Source organism: Zophobas morio, unplaced genomic scaffold, assembly GCF_036711695.1.
Source record: "Zophobas morio isolate AGI-343-1 ecotype UQ-CSIRO unplaced genomic scaffold, CSIRO_AGI_Zmor_V1 ptg000023l, whole genome shotgun sequence".
NCBI classification, from domain to species: Eukaryota; Metazoa; Arthropoda; class Insecta; order Coleoptera; family Tenebrionidae; genus Zophobas; species Zophobas morio.
Window position 1 is genome coordinate 15,155,178 of NW_026972128.1, and position 22,789 is coordinate 15,177,966.

The 22,789-nt window shown below is 35.0% G+C and overlaps 1 protein-coding gene across 5 annotated transcripts in view; it reads left to right on the forward strand.

The window, feature by feature from the left end:
* Window positions 1-22,789, forward strand: part of Brp (bruchpilot) — a 30,735-nt gene that overhangs the window by 4,471 nt on the left and 3,475 nt on the right. For 2 of the 5 annotated variants that reach the window (XM_064063488.1, XM_064063490.1), the window contains exons 2-13: window positions 13,860-14,009; window positions 14,070-14,166; window positions 14,370-14,425; window positions 14,789-15,025; window positions 15,203-15,529; window positions 17,477-18,454; window positions 18,505-18,657; window positions 19,425-19,753; window positions 19,802-21,923; window positions 22,149-22,409; window positions 22,459-22,643; window positions 22,703-22,784. In XM_064063488.1, the coding sequence (XP_063919558.1) occupies window positions 13,860-14,009; window positions 14,070-14,166; window positions 14,370-14,425; window positions 14,789-15,025; window positions 15,203-15,529; window positions 17,477-18,454; window positions 18,505-18,657; window positions 19,425-19,753; window positions 19,802-21,923; window positions 22,149-22,409; window positions 22,459-22,643; window positions 22,703-22,784 (4,977 nt within the window). Of the gene's footprint in view, window positions 1-13,859; window positions 14,010-14,069; window positions 14,167-14,369; window positions 14,426-14,788; window positions 15,026-15,070; window positions 15,530-17,476; window positions 18,455-18,504; window positions 18,658-19,424; window positions 19,754-19,801; window positions 21,924-22,148; window positions 22,410-22,458; window positions 22,644-22,702; window positions 22,785-22,789 lie in introns of those variants that run through there. The other 3 variants (XM_064063489.1, XM_064063491.1, XM_064063492.1) reach the window with 2 other exon arrangements.

A 22,789-nucleotide genomic window follows, 5' to 3' on the forward strand; every position in this document is an offset into this window, starting at 1 on the left:
TACTAAGCTTTAACTGACATGGACTAATTTTTGAACGACGCCTAGACACAAGGAGAACTATTGATTAAAATTATAAATGGTTAAGAAAGAAATTTCATCAACTCTTTAAAATTCTTGTTCTCTGTGTTGACAAAAGCACGTAATTATCCATAGTAATATCTGTATATTGTAGATATCGATTTCCAGTAATTTCTACATCCCCTCTAGGTAAAATAAAAAGAAACTTTTTAGAAACTATAAACATGATTTTGATGTAAAATCGAATTTATTTTATGCATCAAAAAATTCATGCATATTTAATATTGATGAAGTTGGAGATTAAACCGTTCGAAAGTAATCGGAAGAAAAATTACCTTCGATAGGTTTTTGTTAAGCAAAATAGGACAGATGTTTATTAAAAATTTGCTTTTATTATACATAATATCCTAACATAGAGATCTGACACTCGGAATACCAATTCAACATAAATTTCTATATAGTTTCGAATTGGCTTTTACCTTGCGATGATATAATTATCTTTATTAGAATTCCATTAAAAGTTATATTTGGCCCTGTATATGTTTATGTTAAAATTTATATAACTTAATCAAGTGACTGTAATTTCTGTTGTTAATAAATTTGTAATTCAGATTTACAAAAACAGTAATACCAAAATTACAAAATATGTATGTATTATATACGTAATTTATTTCCTTCTTAAAAATGGTTATTAAATACGAAACCATAGCGGCTGCTACATTAAAGCATCTGAAGATGGATATTAGTCATGATTTAATTAAAAGTTATAATGTGGTTAAAATTAACTTTCACGATAATTTAAAGAAAAGTAGTTGAAAATTTCTTCTGAGTAACTCAATTTTACTATACTAGATTTTGAGTGAACTAAATTCAATCTTTTTTTCAATACATACTTTATGACACTCTTCTTGGAATTTCTTAATTAAACATCTTAAATTATATTACTTACATTTCAAGTAAGGTCTTTCCCATAACGCAAAATAATACACGCAGTCGAACAATAATTTTTTTGATCATTTAAATTCTACCTATCAACAAAGGGAACACTGGCTGAATCCTGTTATTCTAAAAAATCCTGTTCTGCCAGATTTTATTATATCAAACCTTACTGTTCTAAATCAGGTTATTTCCAGTCCTACACAATCGGCTCGACACAGCATAAAAACAAATTTAAAATCTGAAATTTCGATAAAGAATATTCAAACTTTGCTTATTCTTGCGTGGCATCATGCTAATCTTCTTTACTGTGTTTTACTGGAATCATCGTCGAACCTTTTTTAATAAAGGTAGAGAATTCATTTTTAATTTGATAATAACCAACAAATTGTAAAATTCGGGATAATATTTTTTTCTTTCAGAGACCGTGTAATAGGCCGAAATAAACAACTTCCGAAAAAAGTAAATACCCGTAATTCAGTATTTATTGTCAATTCGCGGCCAAAAAACTAAATATCCAGATGGTGTTTTTAGTTTTTCAAATAATCTACAATTAGAAAGAGATACTTTTGTCTAAAATGAAAGTTTAGAAATTATGTGTAATTCGGAATTACATTTTTAAATTAAAGTACCTAGGCGGAAGTTGGTGCAATCGAACTTCCCTCAGCCTTGAAGCACAATCAGTGTACGTGTACATGTTACAACGAATTCTCCAATCAAGATTAATTATTAATTTTTCGTATCAATGTTCTTATCCATCCTTTCCAAGAATTAAATCACGTCATCTGAAAATTTTACAAGTTAATGTCGTTATCATCTGGTGACATACTCCTTTATTTGTGGTTTAATAATAATGAATGCATATTTTTTCTTAACTATAACGGATGTAACAATTAAAATATCAAAAGTGGTGATCTCTAGTACCAATTGCATAGGTATATTAATTTTGTAGTCAGTGTCTCCTCCTGACACGCGGGAAACCGGTGTTTGAGTTCTCGCAGAGACGGATTGTTTTTTATTGTTAATTAAAAATAAATTTTAATTCATTATTGTCATATTCTGTTCTGTAAACATCTCGAGGCTTATATATAAAAAAAAACATGTGTTTCATTATCTGTTGTAACAACGTCATCAACTTTTTAAAGCGATGAATAATGAAATCGTAATCAATGTTCTCTGCAATTATTAAATAATTGTGAGTGGCTTGCAAAAATTTGGGAAAAAAATGTTTATGTATTTAGATTTAAAAATTTTTTTTAGTGTAGATTACTTTCTTTCATATAGAAGATATTCTGCATTGTCTAATCCCTCAATAAGTTGTGTGTAGTTCTTAAAATAATTAAAATTATGTTTTAAGATGTACTATCCAACATTATAAAGACGTATCGTGAAACAAATTTCAAATATTAAGAATTTGATTTGATTTTTTTGGCAGTAATCAGACATGTGATTTATTATTTATAGATGCATCCGCTTACATTGAATGGATATTGAATTATCATTATGCTGCTTATTTTATCATATTAATTTCTGTTATAAGAAGTTAATAAAAAAACATTGTTAAAGAACAAATACAAACGAGGTTAAACGAGATAATCCGCGATTTATTATTGCGTGGTGTTATTCTCGAAGTATTTACCCTGCTGTGTTAATTTTTAATTATACATTGTACCACAGAAACAAAAAATATGTAGGCTTAAAGCGAACAGCTTTTTATTTTAATTATTTTTTCCTCCTTACAACGTTTTGTATAAGCCTATATCGATCGTTATGAAAATGAAAAACGCAACTGCAGGAAATAAGTTAATAATTATAATGACAGTTAATTGTTAATGCGTATATAAGATGCGATAAAAAAGAACGACTTCGAACGAGCAAGCTGTCTATGAAAGATAATAAGAAAGATCGTTGTATTTTAATTTTTCTTCTTAATTAATAATTTTATTCACAAAATAGTAAAGTCTACATCAACGAAAATGGGAAAAATGCACCGTATGATTTTTTATTCTCATTTTTTTAGATTCTAGAATAAAAAGTTATTTCTTGCGTAACTTATAGGTACGTGGTGATCGAAATGATGCAATTTTGTTACGGATAGTAGTGCGGAAAAATGAATTATCCGGAAATTAAAAAAATATGCTCTGCAGGACATGAATCTAACCATTACCCGAGGCTAATTGAACACATACATTATTGAAGCTTTTCGAAGCATATACATATGCCACAATCAATACAGAAAATTCAAACAAGAGGTAGAAACATGTAATTTGATTTTATAAAAAAATAAATAAATAAATAAAAATAAATATCCCATCTCGGACAAAGTGAACCAGTTTAATAGTAGTTCACTTTTCAGATGTTGACTACAGTTATTGCTATTGCCTTATTTATAATCGACCTTCCAACAATCGAGGTTTAAATCCCGGAATTTCATAAATACGTAATGAACAATAGTTTTTGTCAACGAACTTCCACTGCAATAGTTTACTACAGCATCATACACAAAGTTAAGCTCGTTACACATTCGCTTAAAAAACATTACTCTTAAAGAAAACTTACCTAATATTTCCCTTTTATCATGCAACATTTATTTGAACATAAACATTTAGACAGAATATTTTCCGTTTTTTTCTTTACGAACGATTTACACCGAACATGTATTTCTAGCCCCAGATCAATGAATATGGCGTTTTAAAACTCATGGGAAAACCTTATGAATCTTACCCTCCTGTGAAATTACCACTGAGTCTTGATCCATCCACAACAACGCTTTATTTGAGTTTTATTGCCTGTGCTTTTTTTAATAAATTTTAAATTTCCTTACATAACATTTTGTGATAATGTATAAAGTTGATTTTTGTTATACAGTAACTCATTAAACCGTTACTAACACTAATATTAATGAACAGAAGTCTTGGCACCGCTAGTACCGCACGGTCTAACCTTCGCCACAAAGTATACAAGCGGGATAAAATTAAACTAAATCAAAACTTAGCCTGAAGTAGAAATAGTCTTTACTACGAGTATAATAATGTTGATTTAGTTCATGTTCAAATACCTACCAAAGGCAGTAAATTAACACTGAGTCATGATTATATCAAACAGGTATATTACCTTAGCATGTACCTACCCAACGAAAATGAGTTCAACAGAATTGGTAAAATTATAACCGTTTAATCAAAAAAGTAAATCGGAACAAGGAGGTCGCAGTCGGACTCATTATACGTAATATAATTAAATCTATGGTAACATGTTTATCGCGTTAAATGCCTACTCCACTATGGTTAATAATTATTCGGGGGTTAATTAAATTCCTATGTTCTATTAATCCCAGTCTTAAATGTATCGTAGTCATTATTCTGTTTTCAAATTTACAGAATGTTGTTTCTTAATGTTTCTAAATTAGTTTTAGTTTCACTTTTTTTGTTACATGTGAATAATTTCATACACTCCATCCATTTCCAGTTTAATTAAATTTTGTAACAACCTAACCATATAATTTTTGGTGCATTATTTTTAATATACTCAACTTACTTAATGGATTAATCAATAATCGTGTAATATTGATGTTACTCTAGCTTGTAGTTTTCGTTTCACATATTAAAACGACACTTTTGAACTTTTTGAATAGTTTATGGTCCCTAAAAATAACTTAAACTTACGAACAACGTAACTACCTACGCAAAATTGACAGTACACTAATTTTAGAAAGTTTATTTTTGCACCAAGTTACTCGGTGCCCACGAATAAACCCAAAGAAAATTTTGGATTTTTTTTTGTTTGTTACTTCCTATTTCGCCGAAAATGCAAACAACTTTGTTTTTACTTCCTGTTAAAATAGAATAATATGAAATATTGTCTAATTTGGTGTTTGTTTGTCGTTATAAATTACACAAATGCATATTCCCGTTTCTGTATTTGTGTGTTGTAAAACTACTGAATCGGTTATTACGAAATTTTAAGTTTACTTTAAGCTGATTGCGAGGGTGACGCAACGCTAACCAAAATTTACCGATTTATTGATTTATTATCCACCCTCATATTTAACATAGCGTCTACAAGTTGTCCTAACAATATTGGATTTGAACAAAAAAAAAATGTTATTGATAAAACATCACCATTGCTGATATTAAATAAGTGTCGAAAGTTGGCGACGTTATTTCAAGACTAAAAAAATCTTTATTGAAATATACGTCACAACATGCAGTATTGCGTGTACTGCAGCGATGTGATCTTATTTTTTGTTTCGCTTGTCCAGGATATGTTAAAAAACTGATTTATAAATTATTTTATTCCATATTATTATTTACTGTATGTAAATGACAAAACACATTAACAATATTAAACAATAAGCCTTGTTCTTTGGAACATAATTATTTGTGTCACAATATAAAAAAAAAATCCGGATAGATGGCAGACAGATGGACAGACAGACGGAAACGGGAGACCTATTGGTTCGTAGGGGTCGAGAAAACGTAAAAGCCGACGAACTCGATTACAATATGTACTTCCTTCGTTTACAGTCGGAAAGTACATCCTCGAAGCTACCAGTTATTTAATAAAGCACGCTAAAGGTGGAATGTGTCATTTCTTTCTGCTTTGAATATATAGATTTTTATATCAATTAAAATTGGTGTCATTAGTAGAACTCAACATATTTTTCCTACCTATTTATTTTCGTCCCACGGTATGGAAAGTAATGTTTACTTTCAAAACTAATGACTTTTTAATTTGAAACAAAAATTTTGACATGTACAATACATTATTCGATCGTCATGTTTGTATAAAAACAAATTAATATTTAATTTTCTACTTTTGTTTAGACAAGGAATCGCGGTATTCGCATTATTCAGCAATTTGTATGATTCAAAAAAGAGTACACTCTATATAGACAAAGAATTCAAGAATCTTCCAAACAGCTTTTACAGCAGAAACAAATTAAACAAGCAAACGTTAATGAATTAAAGCTCCAGCTGTACGAGATTTTCATAGTGTTTTCAAGTTCTGGCCTCAAGTTGCGTGATAAAATACAAAAGTCTTTGATTGAGAATATAGCGACAGTGAGGACAATAAAAATTAAAATAATCGTGGAGCCTCAAATAATTTACAGGAAATCAAGGAAAAATGAACATTTTCATGTAAAAAGGATCTCAGGTTATTACCAGAAATAGGACAGGTATCAACAGAATCAGCAGTGTCAACATCGTGACTGGGCTTGCGTTGCACATGCGTATTTTGTCTCGACAGGCACTGACGATTCAAAATTTCCAGCACGTTGGAAATTCCAAACTGTCAGATGTTGGACATTAGCGTATGAACACTTAGGATAATGTCCCTCCTAACAAATAATAGGTTGGGCAAAAACCGGTCAATAATGATATCGGTGATAAGGGTCTTGTGTCTTTCATAAAGCCCAATATGTAACTTATAATCGCAACCTGAGTGTCATGTGGTTTCAAAATTTAGAAGTTCATGTGTTTTTCCTGACGCCAACAAGTGCCAGGCAGAAACACAGAATGTGCTGAGGGTTCTTTTCCAAACACATTCTCCTTGTGCTATCGGAAGTTAGAATTATAGTACACAGGTGTTTATTTAGAGAACTGTGTCCTGTGAAAAGTCCTATTATAATTGTAAGATCTTGTCTGCAGACTCTCAGTAGCTCTTCGGCACGTTTTCCTCAGGTTCTTCTACGAACTAACTAATGCAGGTTCAAAGTTCGGCATTCTTGAAGGCGACGTAATGTGGTAGAATCCTCTAGCTGTTGGCCCTTTTAACCCATGTCCAAGTATCCAGCAGAGTAGAACGTTTTTGTTGCGTCCAGCTAAATCCTGTATTCCATCGTAACATTCCCAGACCAGCTTCAATGTATGCAATTGTGCATTCTGTCATTAACTGAATCAGAAGAAACATTTTTGCCTAAAAAACACTGGTATGTTTGCCTGATCCTTTTCTAGAGACGAAACCATCCATACAGTAGATTATCCAGCCACCTTTGATAGTCCCCAGTATTTTCCTTCCATTCTTGACGTAGAGTTATCATCAACACTTCGTATGAGTGAATAGGAATTTTGCTATCATCCTCTATCTTGAAGACGGAATTGTTTCCACAGTTCTTTCGGCAGTAGTCCTTCGGCCGGTGTGGTTCCTATGTTATCGTCATGCAAACTAAGATTTTAGCCCAGACTTTCATTGTCGAGCAGACACAATGCCGGACAGAGTCATTGGCCGTAACATATGTGTATAGCCAATGCCATTACCCTTTATATTTTCCTACGGCTTTTCTGTAAGTGATGTCGTAGTCGTCTGCACCACCTGAGCCCTCCAGGAAATTCTGTAGTCCAGACAAATCCTAGATACTTGACCTCCATGCAGACCCACAATGTTTTTCTGAAGAGTGTAGGATTCACACAATGGTTCCAACGTAGTAATTACCTTTATCTAGTCTGCATCGATTAAGAGATGAACACATGATTCAAAGGTTGCATTATCAGACGATCCCTCTATATCCAGAAATGTTCCAAGTGAGGAGAATCCACCCTCCAACCCCGCCGTTATCACCGTGACAATTTGATGTAAGACTGACTCTGTAGACTTTTCCACCTGATGAGTATGTTGGTTTGCAGGGGTATGTTATTCAAATGCTTCTCTCGAACATCCCTGTCAACAATTTTTCCATCGCCTTTAAGACAAACGGCGCCAGACTAATGGGTCTAAAGATTTTAGCCTCGGCGCCGAGGTTTCGGAATAAGAACAGCTCTTACTTCCGTTCAGCTTCTAGTTATGTAGCCAGAGCGAGGCAAGCTTTGAAACTGTGCAACGACAGTTTAATAAGAGGATCTATATCATATCATCCATACCTGCTGATTTATTGCCCATTTCAACTTCTCTGAGGTGACAACTCTAGGTGAAAACGCCATGTTTCCCAGAAGGGGTGTAAGATAATGTCGCTTCACCTCCTCCTTACACTCTCGTGAGTTCTAATGTATACATAATTATATATAAATAATTTTTTGTAGAACAGTCAATTGTATATAGTTGTCCCTCCTTCCATGGCATCTTTTCCCAAATCAATTAATTATTCTAGTATTATTTGCGACGTATTTATTTGTCAACGTTAAACATGGTTCCCTTTAAAGTTAATGGTGCATCTTTAAAATCGTTTTAAAAGTGCGCTTTACTCCTTCATTTCTTTCTGCTGCTCAGTATATGCCGCACTTAATTCATTATTTCAGACGTATTTAGGTCCTTTATACGCGTACAACATAAAACATTTCATCTTACTTTTCAGTTGAAACATCATTTAAAAAGTATTTTTTTTATAAAAATATTGTAATACAAAAGAAAAGACACAGAATAAATAACTTAGAAATTAAAATTTAAAAAAAAACAGTTTTTTAATGGAACTATTAATTTTTACCTCACTGCTCCCAAAAATATGCAAAGATAGTACGTCCATTTCCGTCTATCCGTCTTCCATCGTCTGTCATATGTTGGTGTTCCTATTACAGTTTCTTTCTGTTACCATTATTAAATCTTTCTGCCTACAGAAATATGTCTATTTCTATTCGTCTATTGCATTAAAAAAGGAAGAGATCAAAATGTAGCTTAAGTTCTAAACATTTATATATACCCTTATGTACGTAGTGATAAGTATTCGAGACACATTTGTAAGATTTATGTAAAAGTTAACTAATCGATAAACTAACGACGGAAAAATAACAAGTTTACCATCTACGTATGCTATTCTGCTTGTTTACCGAATAATTTTTATTGATCAGTGTAGACATTACGGTGGCTAAAACGAACTTACTTGAAGGTTGAATGACACTTAACCAAAATAGTACGTTCTTATTCGCCAGAATGTAGCGCTTCCGATTACTAACTCGTTTAGTTGTGTTTTATGCTTGGCATCTTGCTTTAAACCCAAATATTTCCGGAAATTAAATTCCTTCAAATTCATTACAAGTTATTCAACTTTAAACATCGGCGTTCACCCTCAAACTAACAACAATTATTAAGCTAATAATTCTCCATTACATCAAAATGGAATTTTAATTAGAAGGAAATGTAAAGGTGTACCTGCGTACTTTCCCCATTTAGCAGCAAACCACTAAAGTCGACACGAAAAAAAAAATTCATCACCTTTTTTGATTGTAACGACGCAATTTTTTTGGACCTACATGTAAGGATGTTTCTAAAGATGATTCATGCTTGGATGTAGCGGTCTTTTTTGGACGTGTTAAATAAATGCAGGTACATCAATATCGTTCATGATATTCCCTACGAAATTTGTCTTTATACCGGAGTCAAAAGCAAGTTAAAATATTACCTTTGAGACGGAAATTAACGTTATAAGATTTTTGGAGGCGAGAAAGGGTGACATTCGCTAACCACTAGAGCCAGACAATTAACCCTAGCCAAATGAAATTTTGCACAAACATAGAACACCACTTGGCTAATCATCTCGGTGTGTGACAGTTTAGTAGCATAGTGGGCAAGTCTGTAACAGCATTAGTTTAAATCGTTCCTGAATACCTAACATTTATTGATAAGTGATACCCTTGTTTGATAATAATGATTTTCTGAGGTTAATTTTTTCACTCCAACTTATTAGACAACTAAAAAATTAACCAATACCACAATAAACAATGTTGATAACGTTATTACTTGAAATCAAATGAATATTAATAAACGATTTGCATAAAAATGAAAAAAAATAACATCGAGCTGTTTCAGAGCTTTTTCTGATAACATCTGCTTGGAAAAAGTATGTGTTTTCATGCATTAGGCCACACTATATAAAGTTTGAAAATAACATAGCACCAAAAAAAAGGTTCTGAAAAAAATGTGTCAGGTATTTGCTTATCCAAGCAGGTGAAGTAAATCGAAATCACAAAATAAACGGTAGTAGGTATCACACGTGATCAGCACATTTACTTGAGTAAGATAAGATTTACGGCTCATTGAATATGATTCTTTTCAAAAATAAATATCCATTCATTGCGTCATAATAACATAGCTTCGACCACTTTTCTCATTCGTTTTTAATGTCGTTCTCTTGTAAATCCATAGTTTTATTCTAAACAAAATAATGTTATTGTAGGTATATTCAAACGCACACACGGTTTGCAGACACAGGTATATACATAAGTGTTATTTGCTTTAAATGTTGCAAAATATTTAATGATATATTCAGAGCTTTTTAACCAGATATTCTATAAACAGCATTGTTATTCAAAAATCAATGCAACGACTTGGTGAATCACCGTGTCAGTCTTTGTAAAAATGCGCTTAAAGGACTTTTACCATTGTAGTCTTTGTAATCGCATTATCAAAAGAGTAACGTGCTTTACAAACAATATCGTTCTTGTATTAAAAATATAAACGCTTCTGTTAAAAATAATCTGTTTGTTGAAAATAAATTTATGTTTTATATATTGTTGTACACTGTGTTATATAAAATATTGTTTTTTATAATTCTTGGTGAAGTTACAAAATTTTGGCTGATAAACGCTTGATTAACAATTAAAAGTTTTCGTTGAAACGCAGTATCGGACGAATACTAAAATATAATGCATACGTAAAAACATGAATAAAACTTTTGTGAATAAAAGCTTAAAACAACATAATCAGATCTATTTATAACAACATTGTTTAAGCAGCTTTGCGTTAATTTCACCGTCTGGGTTGATTTATAGATTTACATAGAACTGACTAACAAAACACTCATGGTCAGGTTAAGTCTCCCAATTTCTAGCGGCACTACTTATACAAACTCAAATTTCCTAAGGGATCTCGAAATGGTCCATGGTTGTTACATAATGCAGTAATCGGTTACAGTTAACAAGAAGACCTACATTATTGTGAGGCAGAAGAGCAAACGATAATTTCGCTTAATAACGCTAATTAATTGTGAACTCTTTAAAAAGCATGTTTTATAGTATTAAGGGTCAATAATTTCACAATAGAGCGTCTAATATATATAAATTTATTTTGATGTCATATGTTAAAACGTGAAATATGCAGTAGAAGATAAAAATTTCTTTACATATATGTATTTGCGACGTATTACAAGATACTCAACTGATTTTAGAAACTGTTCCGTCGAGACTTTCTGTAATGTGATGATTGGTGCCCAGTAAATAAGTAAAAGGATCTCGTCAAGATACTATTTAGTTGAATTTATATTTTTAAGGAAGAGATCTGTGAATACCTGTTTCTTATAATTGTCAAATATCTCTCTTTTACTTTTTTATAATTTATCTTCCCTCTGATGTGCATTCTGGCGATCAATAAACAAGGTCGTCGACCTGGCCAATCCGGGAGACTTACTACTGTAATAACTGCACTATTTCTTAACCTGTATAAGCTTTGAGAGCGGAGTTACAAAAGCACGGTGCTCTACATAGAGATTGTCATGTGATCCAGAATTAAATCCATTAATATCTAATGTACCTATATCAGCAACTAGCTCAAAACAAACTTCATTCATATTAATATCGATTTATAAATAAGCTTTTTATTAAGTGTATTAATAGGCTACTAATGTTACCCTTCAAAAATTCATTAAAATGTCATTATCGTTCATTACTCTGCGTAGCTTTAAAAACGAACGAAGATCTCGTTTTTAGCAAGCAAATCTAATAAAAACTTTGTGTATGTATTTTTATACTGTGCGATTTACCACAGTATCTATAAGTAATCACAATAAGACATTGGACCGTTGGAAGTCGGCGTCAATGTGATTGCAGTGGCGTACGTCAATGACCTACTTATAAAAGCTTGCCTGTCTCCGTTACTGATATCGATCCTCCCATGCTAACTGTAATAGTGACTACCCTTTCATTTTTATATTTTATATGTGACCTCCAACTTCACATAAGTGTTTGTGTAAATTTGTACTGAAACGAAAATCTGACACGAAATGCATTTTACATCAAAAATACGCGCACGCTCAACCTATTTACACAACTGTTAAATTTTATCTAAGCAAATTTTAACGAAATGTCCCCTTCGTTGAATTTTTTCGTATGCCTCATCTCCCTTGTGATTTACAGGAATGTGGATAATTTTAATTGAAGTGATGTTTTCATCTACCGTGAAACTACGACTACCTTTCTAAAACCACTCTTTCTGGGAGGCAACTGAAAAGCGTGCACGTTCGTGACGACACATTCTTATCTTATTTCCACATTTATTTTCAACAATGGCTGGTCTAAATCAAGAATTTATAAATTTTTCGACAAGATATTACAAAAAAAAATTAAAATTCCCGCCAAATAGTGGGCAGAAACGACATTATATATACATATAAAACTGTTCACAAAAAAAAAAAAAAACAATTTTATCATCCTTGTATTTATAACAGTTTAACAATCTTCCTGAATGGGATGTTGAAGACGGTTTACAAGATTAATGAATGATTCATAAATGTACAGTTACCATAAATAACAACAAATAGAGGAAATTAGAAACAATTGGTCAAAGGAGTACAGTGCTTCCCTTGCCATTTAAAATGTGGCCAGTACCCATTTCATGTCAAATATTTAGTTGAACCTTTCATATACACAACTAAAATTTTGTACCTTTATTACATCCATTGTAGTACATTACAAGGCACTGATACGCAACATCTACATAAATTGCAGTGTCACTAGTAATCATGTTAGGTTTATTATTATTAAAAGCTATAAAATAATAATAGTAGGACAGTAGGAGTATTTAACTGAATTTTAAGTTTAATTAAGCAAAAAGAAAAAAACACCCCCTTCTAACAGGAAATTGAATGCCGGTCTCCCACGTAACAGGCGGAGACACGGACCACTGAGCCACCCAAAAACAGCCCTCGGCGTGTTTCTATAATGGGTATTACAGGTGTCACCACTTCTTATATTTGAATTACCTTATCACTTATAGACGAGAATAAAAATATGGATGCATTATTCATTCACATTCACATATAAAGGAGAATCACACAACTTAAATTTCAAGTGAGATTTGTTTAGCAAAATTTTAAAATGATGTCAATACATGTCTGGAAAAACCGTACAGATAGGTACTTTCGGATTAGCTATTTACCACACTCACGACAACCTTAAAGCATGTGCAAAATTTCAAAGCAATCGATGTCAAAGTTTTTAACATTCGTTGTAACTTTTTAAATGTACCTACAGTTTCGATTTTTTTAACTTAAAGATAGGGATGGTTTAAAGAACAGGTATGGAACTGTACTGTTTTTGGGTTAACAGACACATTTTAGTTGGCATTTTACTATGCGCATGATAATTCTAAAAGCATCGGAAATTTCAGTCCAGTCGAAGATCAGGTGCCTAATAAAATCTCCAATAACCAGACGATAGAGAGACGGAAGGAGGAAACCTATTGTTTTGTATTCTAGAAGCTATGAAATATGGACTGAACATGAAATTAGCCATTCGTCAAATGAACCCTATTACAATACTTCCCGAGCTTACGTTTGGGAAGTAAAAATAATAACAGTAATAGAACATGCTACAAGGAAAATAAGTTTCCATATAAGAACGCAATAAAACAAATTATGTGAGCTTAGTGCAAAATAACGTAAAATAAAACAGGAAAGAAATTATTTAATTCGCCTCAATCACCGGATGACAATATAATGTAGATTCGTATATTTAAACGCTGTTTTTATAAGAAAACGAGAATGATTAGTAGTAAAAACTCAAATTATATTCTCCTTAAAAAAAAGTTCAAAACCGCGTAGTTGGAACATGGCTAACATGTTTTCTTGTGTGAAACGTCGAGGAAACGTGACAGTAACTATTCACGCGATGGACCCTATTACAGTACAGTAAAAATACGTAAAACCTATTTTTTCGTGAAAGCTAATGATATTTATAGTGACACATATATTTTTTTAATTTCAGAAACAAGCCATGTTAGTACGCCAGCTAGAAGAAGAACTGCGGATGCGAATGCGAGGTCCTAGCATAGAAATGCAACAACAAATGGAAGCCTTGTATCAAGAGAACGAACACTTAACTAGGGAAATAGCTATATTGAGAGATACAATAAAGGTATTGGCATTTTTACCAATTATGTTTGCAAGAAATGCAATTGCGTTGTGTATGAAATAGGAACTGGAACTTCGCATCGAGACACAAAAGCAAACTCTACAAGCCCGCGACGAGAGCATCAAGAAACTTCTGGAGATGCTCCAAAATAAGGGCATGGGTGAGTGGTTTTCGTATGTGTTCTATCGCTGCTTGTCCCTGCACAATCTCTTCCCTTCATTTCTTCTGATGGCGGCGCTCGGGGAAGTCTTACATAGTTACAGTGCAAAACACTTAGCATTGTCACACGTAGCCGGAGAGGTGTCTGCCTTGAAAGTGGTGGAGGTACTTGGTCTAATCCCTTGGGTGTTGGCTCTGTTCCAGGTAAAGAGGAGGAGAGGCAAATGTTCCAGCAAATGCAAGCCATGGCCCAAAAGCAGGTGCTTATCATTCATTGTAATTTAGTAAGACATCTTGTCGAGTGAGTGTGTGTGATTGTATTTAGTCGTAATTCATCTGGCACATAATCAAGATATAACCTCAGGCTCATTAAGCATGTTCGATGTTTCCATATGGCTGTTATCATACCACACCTAACCAAAATGCGGACCTCTCACTACCCAATAAGTTTTGTCAAAATTGAAGGTTGTGGTGCATGTCCCATCTCCAATCGTCAATAAAAGCTTTTTTCTTTAAGAAAGCAGGTGGTGGTGGTCTTGATCATGTGTCGGTAACGGTGGGTGGTAAAGCGAGCGAGCGAGCGGTCGGCAGCACAGGCTTGTGACCGCTGCTTCCCTGTGCAGGAGCTGCAAGCCGCCAATGAGACGTTACGCGTGCTGCAATCGCAGCTGGAGCTGGTGCCCTCGCCCTCCAGCAGCACGGTCAGGGTGCTCCTGGATACGAAAGACGCTAGAATAGCGACTCTGGAGCGCGAGGTCAGCCTGCTGGAAAGCGAGGTGGAACGGCTGGGCGGGGGCACCCAACCTCCCCTACCGTCGAGTACCGCGGACATTCCACAGGCTCTTCCATTTAAGCGACAAGTAAGTTTTCTGTTAAACGATGTGCAGATCGGGAAGGATGGCGCCGTTATTGGTAGACTGTAACTAGCTGTAAAGACTCTCCGGCCGCTTGGCGCTGAGTTCAGTTTTACCACCTCACTGTCTCTCGGCACGCATGTGTCCCGCATGGATAGTGCATGCCTCCGCTCATGTGTGCAGTTGGACGAGTTCCGGGTGGAGATCCAGCGACGCGACCAGGAGATCCTCGCCATGGGCGCCAAAATGAAGACACTGGAGGAACAACACCAAGACTATCAACGTCACATAGCTGTCCTCAAAGAATCACTATGCGCCAAAGAAGAACACTACAACATGCTTCAAACCGATGTCGAGGAACTCCGTCAGCGGCTAGAAGAAAAAAACCGACACATCGAAAAGAAAACCCAACAGCAGCAGCAAGAACGCGCTCGGGCCGCCGCCGAAATTGCAGAATTACGAGAACATATGGACATCAAAGATCGCAAAATAAACGTCCTTCAAAGAAAGGTAAAACAACGCACCTTCAAAGAATCTCGTCTACTCGTTGAGCTCATTTTTTTTTATCTTTATTATTATTCACATATATTTAGTTTACTTTCGTTCACAATTTACATCGTGAGTATACACGGTTCCTTTTCATTGGTGATGCACATTTCTACCTATGCTTACTTCAGCTGCCATAAAATTCTCATTGCTCCCTCATAACCACAACACAGCATCTCTTCTTGTGTCATCGATACCTACAACGTGCTAGAATCTTTACAAAAAATTACTAAAAAGCAAATTCTACGGTATTCTGTTCTGGGCATGCGACACGTGACCGGCTGTTGTTAGAACAATACCAGATGTCTCTAGAATCCCTAGGCGGCATTGTTTTAAATGGTTAGAACGGATAAATTACAAGGTGACCTAGCTGGTATGCATGCTGTGAAATTCAAGCTTTATTTATTTACGTATTATTCACTAATGTTGTAAACAACGTCCAACACCGCTACATTGAGGGAGAGTGTCCAGCGTAATTAACTGGATAAAAAGTGATTGTTCTTTGTAGATTGGGAAGGACAGTCATGGATGGAATACCTAACTAGGCCGTGGGCACATTTTACTCTGACTACCAAAGTTTAGATTACCGTCAGAAAGGGCCTGATGTTAATTTTGTTATTTCCAGGCCCTTTCTGTTGACAAAACAGCGTTTTATGTCAGCTTTGGTCTTTTCACACCAAGCAATCCATGTTTTTCAAAAATGTGGACTGTGTAAGTGCGGTACAAAAGTCCACCAATTTCAAACCCTGCCCCATAACCTGATTGCAAACGGATCAAATTTTAACTTTCGAACAATCGGTGTATGCAGCACACGTGCACACTGAAAAGGAATCAGTTATAGACATATTATCCGTTTAGAAAAATCCTCACTAAAAAGTTAGCACTTAGGCTAACAAAGATGTCAATACAATAGGGACACAACAATCGAATTTAAAAAATAAAACATCATTTTTTCCTCGAGTGCGAAACAAGCAGAAATTCAATTGCTCGAAAACGAACAGTGAATGAACTTGTACATTGAACCAATAAATAGAAAGCTGTTTGTTACATCATCAGACATCAGATTTTGAGTATAATAAGAAAATTCGTTATGACATTCATCAAGTACGGCTTTGTTTTAATGTCTTCATATTTGCATGAAAATAAAGATTGGCATTTTTAATTTAAACCTGAATGAATAGTGAGTGCGTGACGATGACTTTCAAGGGATTCCAAAAACAGTTTTTAATGAAGGAAAACAATTCACGATATTCCAAGCTGAATATAACCGTAGTTTTTGAAAACTACGATTTTAAGGTGGAAAATAATATTGCATAGTGATTTAGTTTGAAAACACAGGCCTCTCAGTTTAATTGGTACTAAATTAGTTGCAAGCACTGTTAAAACAAACTGCCTTTCATCAAACTATATATAACAATGGAACTGTTTGAGAGCTTACCACAACATTTCTAAGAGAAAATATGTTGCAAGTAAAATTGTTGACTCTGAGAGATTGTAATAGGAGTACTATTTTCTTTTCAGTTTTTTAATTGTTCATTGATATATCTAACTCTTAGAAAATTATTTCACTACTATATTTTATGCCAAGAAATATTTATAATAAATAAATTGAGTGGATTTTCTGAACGGATAATGGCAGTTTTTGCTCTACTTACTTTAACAATACCATAAGGTTAAATGTTTTGGGACAAGATATCCATTTATCATAGCTCTATTCTTAACGTATGGAGTGCAAAAATTGCGTAATATTTATGTATTTTTTTTTATTAAAGTATTTTCATCATTTATTTTCAAGTGGTATGAAAAACACTTGTGTGTTTCTGTTTATTTTTGTAGTTATTTTTTCAATGGTGTTGGTGTAGTGTACATGAAACAGCATTTTGTTTATAAAGTATCGTTAAACAAATGCAGGTTGAGAATTTAGAAGATCTACTCAAAGAAAAAGATAACCAAGTCGACATGGCAAGAGCTAGATTATCGGCTATGCAGGCACATCATTGTTCTTCTGAAGGTGCATTGTCCACTTTGGAAGAAGCAATCGGTGATAAAGAAAAACAAATGAATCAGTTGCGCGAACAAAGAGATCGAGCAGAGCAAGAAAAGCAAGAAGAGCGCGAACTGCACGAACGCGAAATAGCTGAATACAAAATGAAAATACATGCACTGAATAGTGAAGTAGAGAAGCTCACTGCTCGCTTGGAACGAGCTCAAAACGACCGAGATCGCCTTGAATCAAAACTGGAGAGTTCCCAGTCGGAATTGGGTAAATCCAAAGCAGAACTGGACAAGGCCACGATAGAAGTGGGTCGCAGTGGCGCCGACTGGGAGCAAGCCAGACAAAGGCTCGCCAGACTGGAGCTGGAAAATGAACGACTCCGACAGGATAACGAACGCCTGAGGCAAGACGTAGAGCGTACTCAGACAACCTTCGGGCGAAACACCTTCAGCAGCACCCACGAACTGGACAGGGCTCAAGAACGCGTTGACAAAACTTCTTCCGACCTAAGAAGGTGTCAAGCTGAATTAAGGGTGACGCAAGCCGACGCTGAAAGGGCTCGCACCGAAGCAACCGCGCTACAGGAAAAATTAGAAAAGTCGCAGGGGGAAGTGTACCGCCTCAAGGCACGCCTAGAGAATTCACATCAAGAACAAGACAGCCTTCGAGAAGAGCTAGAGAGGGCCCAATCTACTACCGCCAGATTGCACGCGGACAAGGACAAAGCGTATGCAGAGCTGGAGAAAGCTCGGGAAGAATTGGAGCGTCTGCAGGCGACCTTGGGAAAGGCCAATTTACAGCAAGACAAGTTACAGAACGCTCTGGACAAAGCACAGACAGAAGTGGACAAGTTGCAAGAAAAACTAGACAAGTCAGTTGGGGAGACCAGAAGAGTAAGTCACTTTTCGCAAACAAACACATTTCTAATAGTATTGATTTACAGATACAACTGGAGAAAGAAAAATTAGGATACGACTTAGAGAACATCCAGTCGCAATTGGACAAGGCACTAGGCCAATCTGCTCGTATTCAGAAAGAAAGGGAAACCGCACAGTTAGAAGCAGATCGTCTTAGAGAAAAATATGATAAATGTCAGGTATTGCTTTAGATGTTCAAACAACGGAAATTTATTGTAGACTAGAAGTGAAACTCACGGTAAACAAATTTATCACCTTCACGTAATTAATTTTATCACTATTACCAATGCAGAAATCATCTCACATAAAAGTCCACAGATATCTCAAGAACGAATTGATACATTAAAATTCTGTAAACGTTATGGTTTTGTCTCAAGACTGAACCCTAATTTTATGGCCACGAGATACGATACGTCTTTAGCGTAAGCATCTATCAGCATACCTGTCACTACAAATGCTAACAGAGTTTTTTTACATATGAAAAATTGAACCGTGTTATTACAAAGGTTAAAAGTTTCACATTTGCTGTAATTTTATATTTTTATTACCAAAGTGTTGGTAGACTTCATTTGATAGAAGTGTACACCCGAAAGATAAATCTCTTTACCTTGACATTTTTATAACTTTATTGACAAAGTAAACCAAAACAACGTGCATGTTTTCAGCGTAATTAAAGTTTTTTAATTCTTTAAAAACTGTACCGCTTCATAAATTGTGAGTTGATGTCGCGGCACGAAAGCTACATCTACCCAATTAAGCTTATCCTCCTCAGAAAAAAGCAAATTGAAATTCAATATCGCAATCCCTCTGAAGTATGTGCTTAGAGACTTGTATGTGTTAGTACATATTTATTAAAAAAAAACCTGTACAATTGAAGTACGATTTCAACAATTATTAACAAAAAAATGACAGACCAGAAATATTAATAGCTTAATAATAATTTTAGCTGGCTGTCACACGTCTGCAAAAAGAAAAGGATACGTATCAAGATGAATGCGACAAGCTTAAAGAAAAAGTCGAAATCCAATTAAACCAAATTAGTAAAGCGCAAAGAGAAAAAGCTGACATTGAACACGAACTAGATGTTATTAAAGAAAGATGGGAAAAAGGACACATGCAACAACAAAAACTACAAATAGAACGAGACGATGCCTACACGGAAATAGACATTTTGAAAGAAAAATTAGAAAAGGCAATATATGCCTCCCAAAAAGCAATAGATGACAGAGAAAATATGCATAAAGAATTTGAGAAAGTTCTAGAAAAATACGATAGGTAAGTGGAAATTACGCGGGATATTAATAGCTAGGGGTTTCTTTTCAGATCCCAAAGTGAACTTTATAGACTCCAAAACAAATTAGATACAGTCCAAGCTGATAAAGATCGATTCGAATTAGAAGTAGAAAAACAACAATTACTAGCAACGAAAGCGAGGGAAGAGCAGCGAAAGGTTCAAGAAGAACTACAAAGAACACAAGAAATGTACGATCGAGCGTCTATTCAACTTAGCCGAACGAAAGAATTGGAAGAAAAATCGAAAGAAGAATTAGAACGTTTAGGTTTAGAGATGGAAATGATCCGCGAGAGATATGAAAAAGCGCAAATGGAAATTAGGAGACTTCAAAGCGATAAGGACAAATTCCAATCAGATAACGAAAGACTTCAATACGAAGTTGAACGCGCACACGCACAAAGCGGAAAAGCACAAGCGAGTTATGAAAAGAGCCAAGAAGAGATCGCAAGGTTGCAAGTTGAAGTCGAAAAAGCTCACGACAAACACGACAAACTACAAAATGAATTCCGTAAAATCGTTGCCGAATATGACGCTTTGCGAGAGAGTAACGCAGGTCCGACAAGTAGATACTCCAAATATGACAGAGACGATAGAACAAGAGAGGAAAATGACAGATTGCGTGCAGAGGTTGAAAGGTTGAGAGAGCGATTAGACAAAACTTTGACTGATTTAGACAGATCGAGAAAAGACTTGGCTCTAGCCGAGAGTACACGAGGTAAATACAGCTACGAACAAGAAAAGGAAAGAAGTGCGGAATTAGATAGACTTAGAGAGGAAATGCAAAGAACTCTAAGCAGTAATGGACAGCTCGAAACTAAATTGCACGAAGTTACGATGCAACTCGACTTGGCACGACAAGAAGTTGCTAAAGTTTCCGGCGGACAAGACAAACAGCGACATGAATTAGAACGTGCTGTTATTGAATGTGAAAAACTAAGGGATAGGCACGACAAACTTAAGGCACAAATTGAGAAATACGAAAAAGAAAACGAAAAATTACGCCTCGAATTGGCTCAAGCAGAACGTCGTCAGACACTTGCAGCAGATAAAGTCCGCAACGACGAGCGACTAGAAATTGAACGCCTTAAAGAGAAATTAGAAAAAGCAATTCAAGCTAGAGATGCCACTGAATTAGAGGCTGGTCGATTAGCTCAAGAACTAGAAAAGTCACAGATGCACCTCGCCAAAGCTTTGGAAACTAACGAAGCAACCAAAATCGAATTTGAACGGATGGCAAACGAACTGGCACGGATGCATGAGAGGATCGAACGAGATAAATTGGATTGGAAAACAATGGAACAAGAACGTGATGTTTTACGGGCAGAATTGCAACAAGTTAGAAGTGGCCTTGATACACAAAGAAGAACAATGGACCACAGGACACAAGAAACGATAGTTAAACTTCAGCAAGAACTGGCTCAAGCATCTAGAGAAAGAGAAAAAATGGCTTCGATGTTAGATAAACAAGGCCGACAAGGTGACTCAATCGAAAAACAGATAATTAAATATGAAGCAGACATAAAACAACTAACGATGGAAAGAGACCAACTAGTCATACAATTAGAAAAGTCACAAGATATGTTGATGAACTTCCAACAAGAACTTAATCAAAGTGAGGCTGAGCTAGAAAAGCACAAAGCAGAAGTTGCTCGATTAAAGGCAGAACAAAAGAAAATGTCCCAAGACATGGAACGTGGAACGAAAGATATTCTCGAAAACAGAGACAAAGAAATCTCAAAACTCCAACAACAGCTGGTGGCTGTACAAAAAGAAAGAGATACTCACAAACAACGAGCAGAAAAGGCTGAAAAAAGATTACAAGAGTCCGGCGCACGAGGCGATTCTGAGCTTGAGCAGTGGCGAAAGGTGGTCGAACAAGAAACTAACCGAGCTGATCAAGCTGAGAAAGCTGCTCAGGACCTACAGAAACGTATTCAAGTTATGGAAAAACAACTTCAACAGCAATTACAACAAATGGCCCAATATCAAAAAGAAAAAGGTATTCAACTTCCGTCACATGACGATAAAGAGATGGCTAGGTTAAGAAAAGATCTGGATAAAGCAATGGCTGAAATTAAAAACAGCACTACCGAGAAGGAACGTTTGCAATCACAACTCGAAATGCTTGTGCAGGAATTAGAACGAAATCAGGTTGGTAAAAATTATAAACATATTCAAAATCATAGTAACATTAACATAAAAATCGATGTATTTATGTTTTGTAATAATTATTTTATTTACTTTTTACAGCAGTAAGTAGTTGTTTTATTTTAACTTGTCGTTCCAGCTAACGTACCTTCTCCTTTAATGTTATTTAAATATTATTTTTAAACAATATACTTTGGAGTGTACTTTACGCAATATATGTATTTATAGCTTGAATTACACGAAACTACTAAAAAACTGCAGAGTGTTGGTGTACAAAAAGCACCTGAAGATGTATCCGCACAAAAACGACAACTTGATGAAGAGAGGAAACGCTTTGAAGAATATAGGAAACAAGTAGAAGACCAAAGAAAAGCCGTAGATAGCAAACAAAGGCAAATTGAAGAAAAAGAAAGAGCATTGACTGAACTAGACAAAGAATTAAAGAAGAGGAAAGAACAAATGGACCAATTAGAAATTTCTTTACAAAAAGTAAGTTTGTTTGTCTGAAATGTGGATTTGATATATCGTGAATTTTCAGGCTGGTGGAAGTGCGGCCGCTGCTGGAGAATTAAACAAAAAATTGACAGAAGCCGAAAAGAATTTAGAAAAAGCTCAGGAAGAAGCAAAGAGATCCGCTGCAGAAATGGAACGACTGTTGCAGCTAGTTCAAATGAGTCAAGAAGAACAAAATACAAAAGAAAAACAAATAATGGACTTACAACAGTAAGTTTGTTCTTGAATTAAATAAACCGTATATAATTTGTGAAATTTTCATTAATAAGGGCACTGAAGACTGCACAGGCGAAACTAAAAAGCCAACAACAAGTGAATGCACAATTAGAAGAACAAAGAAAAAAAGAGGAGGTGAG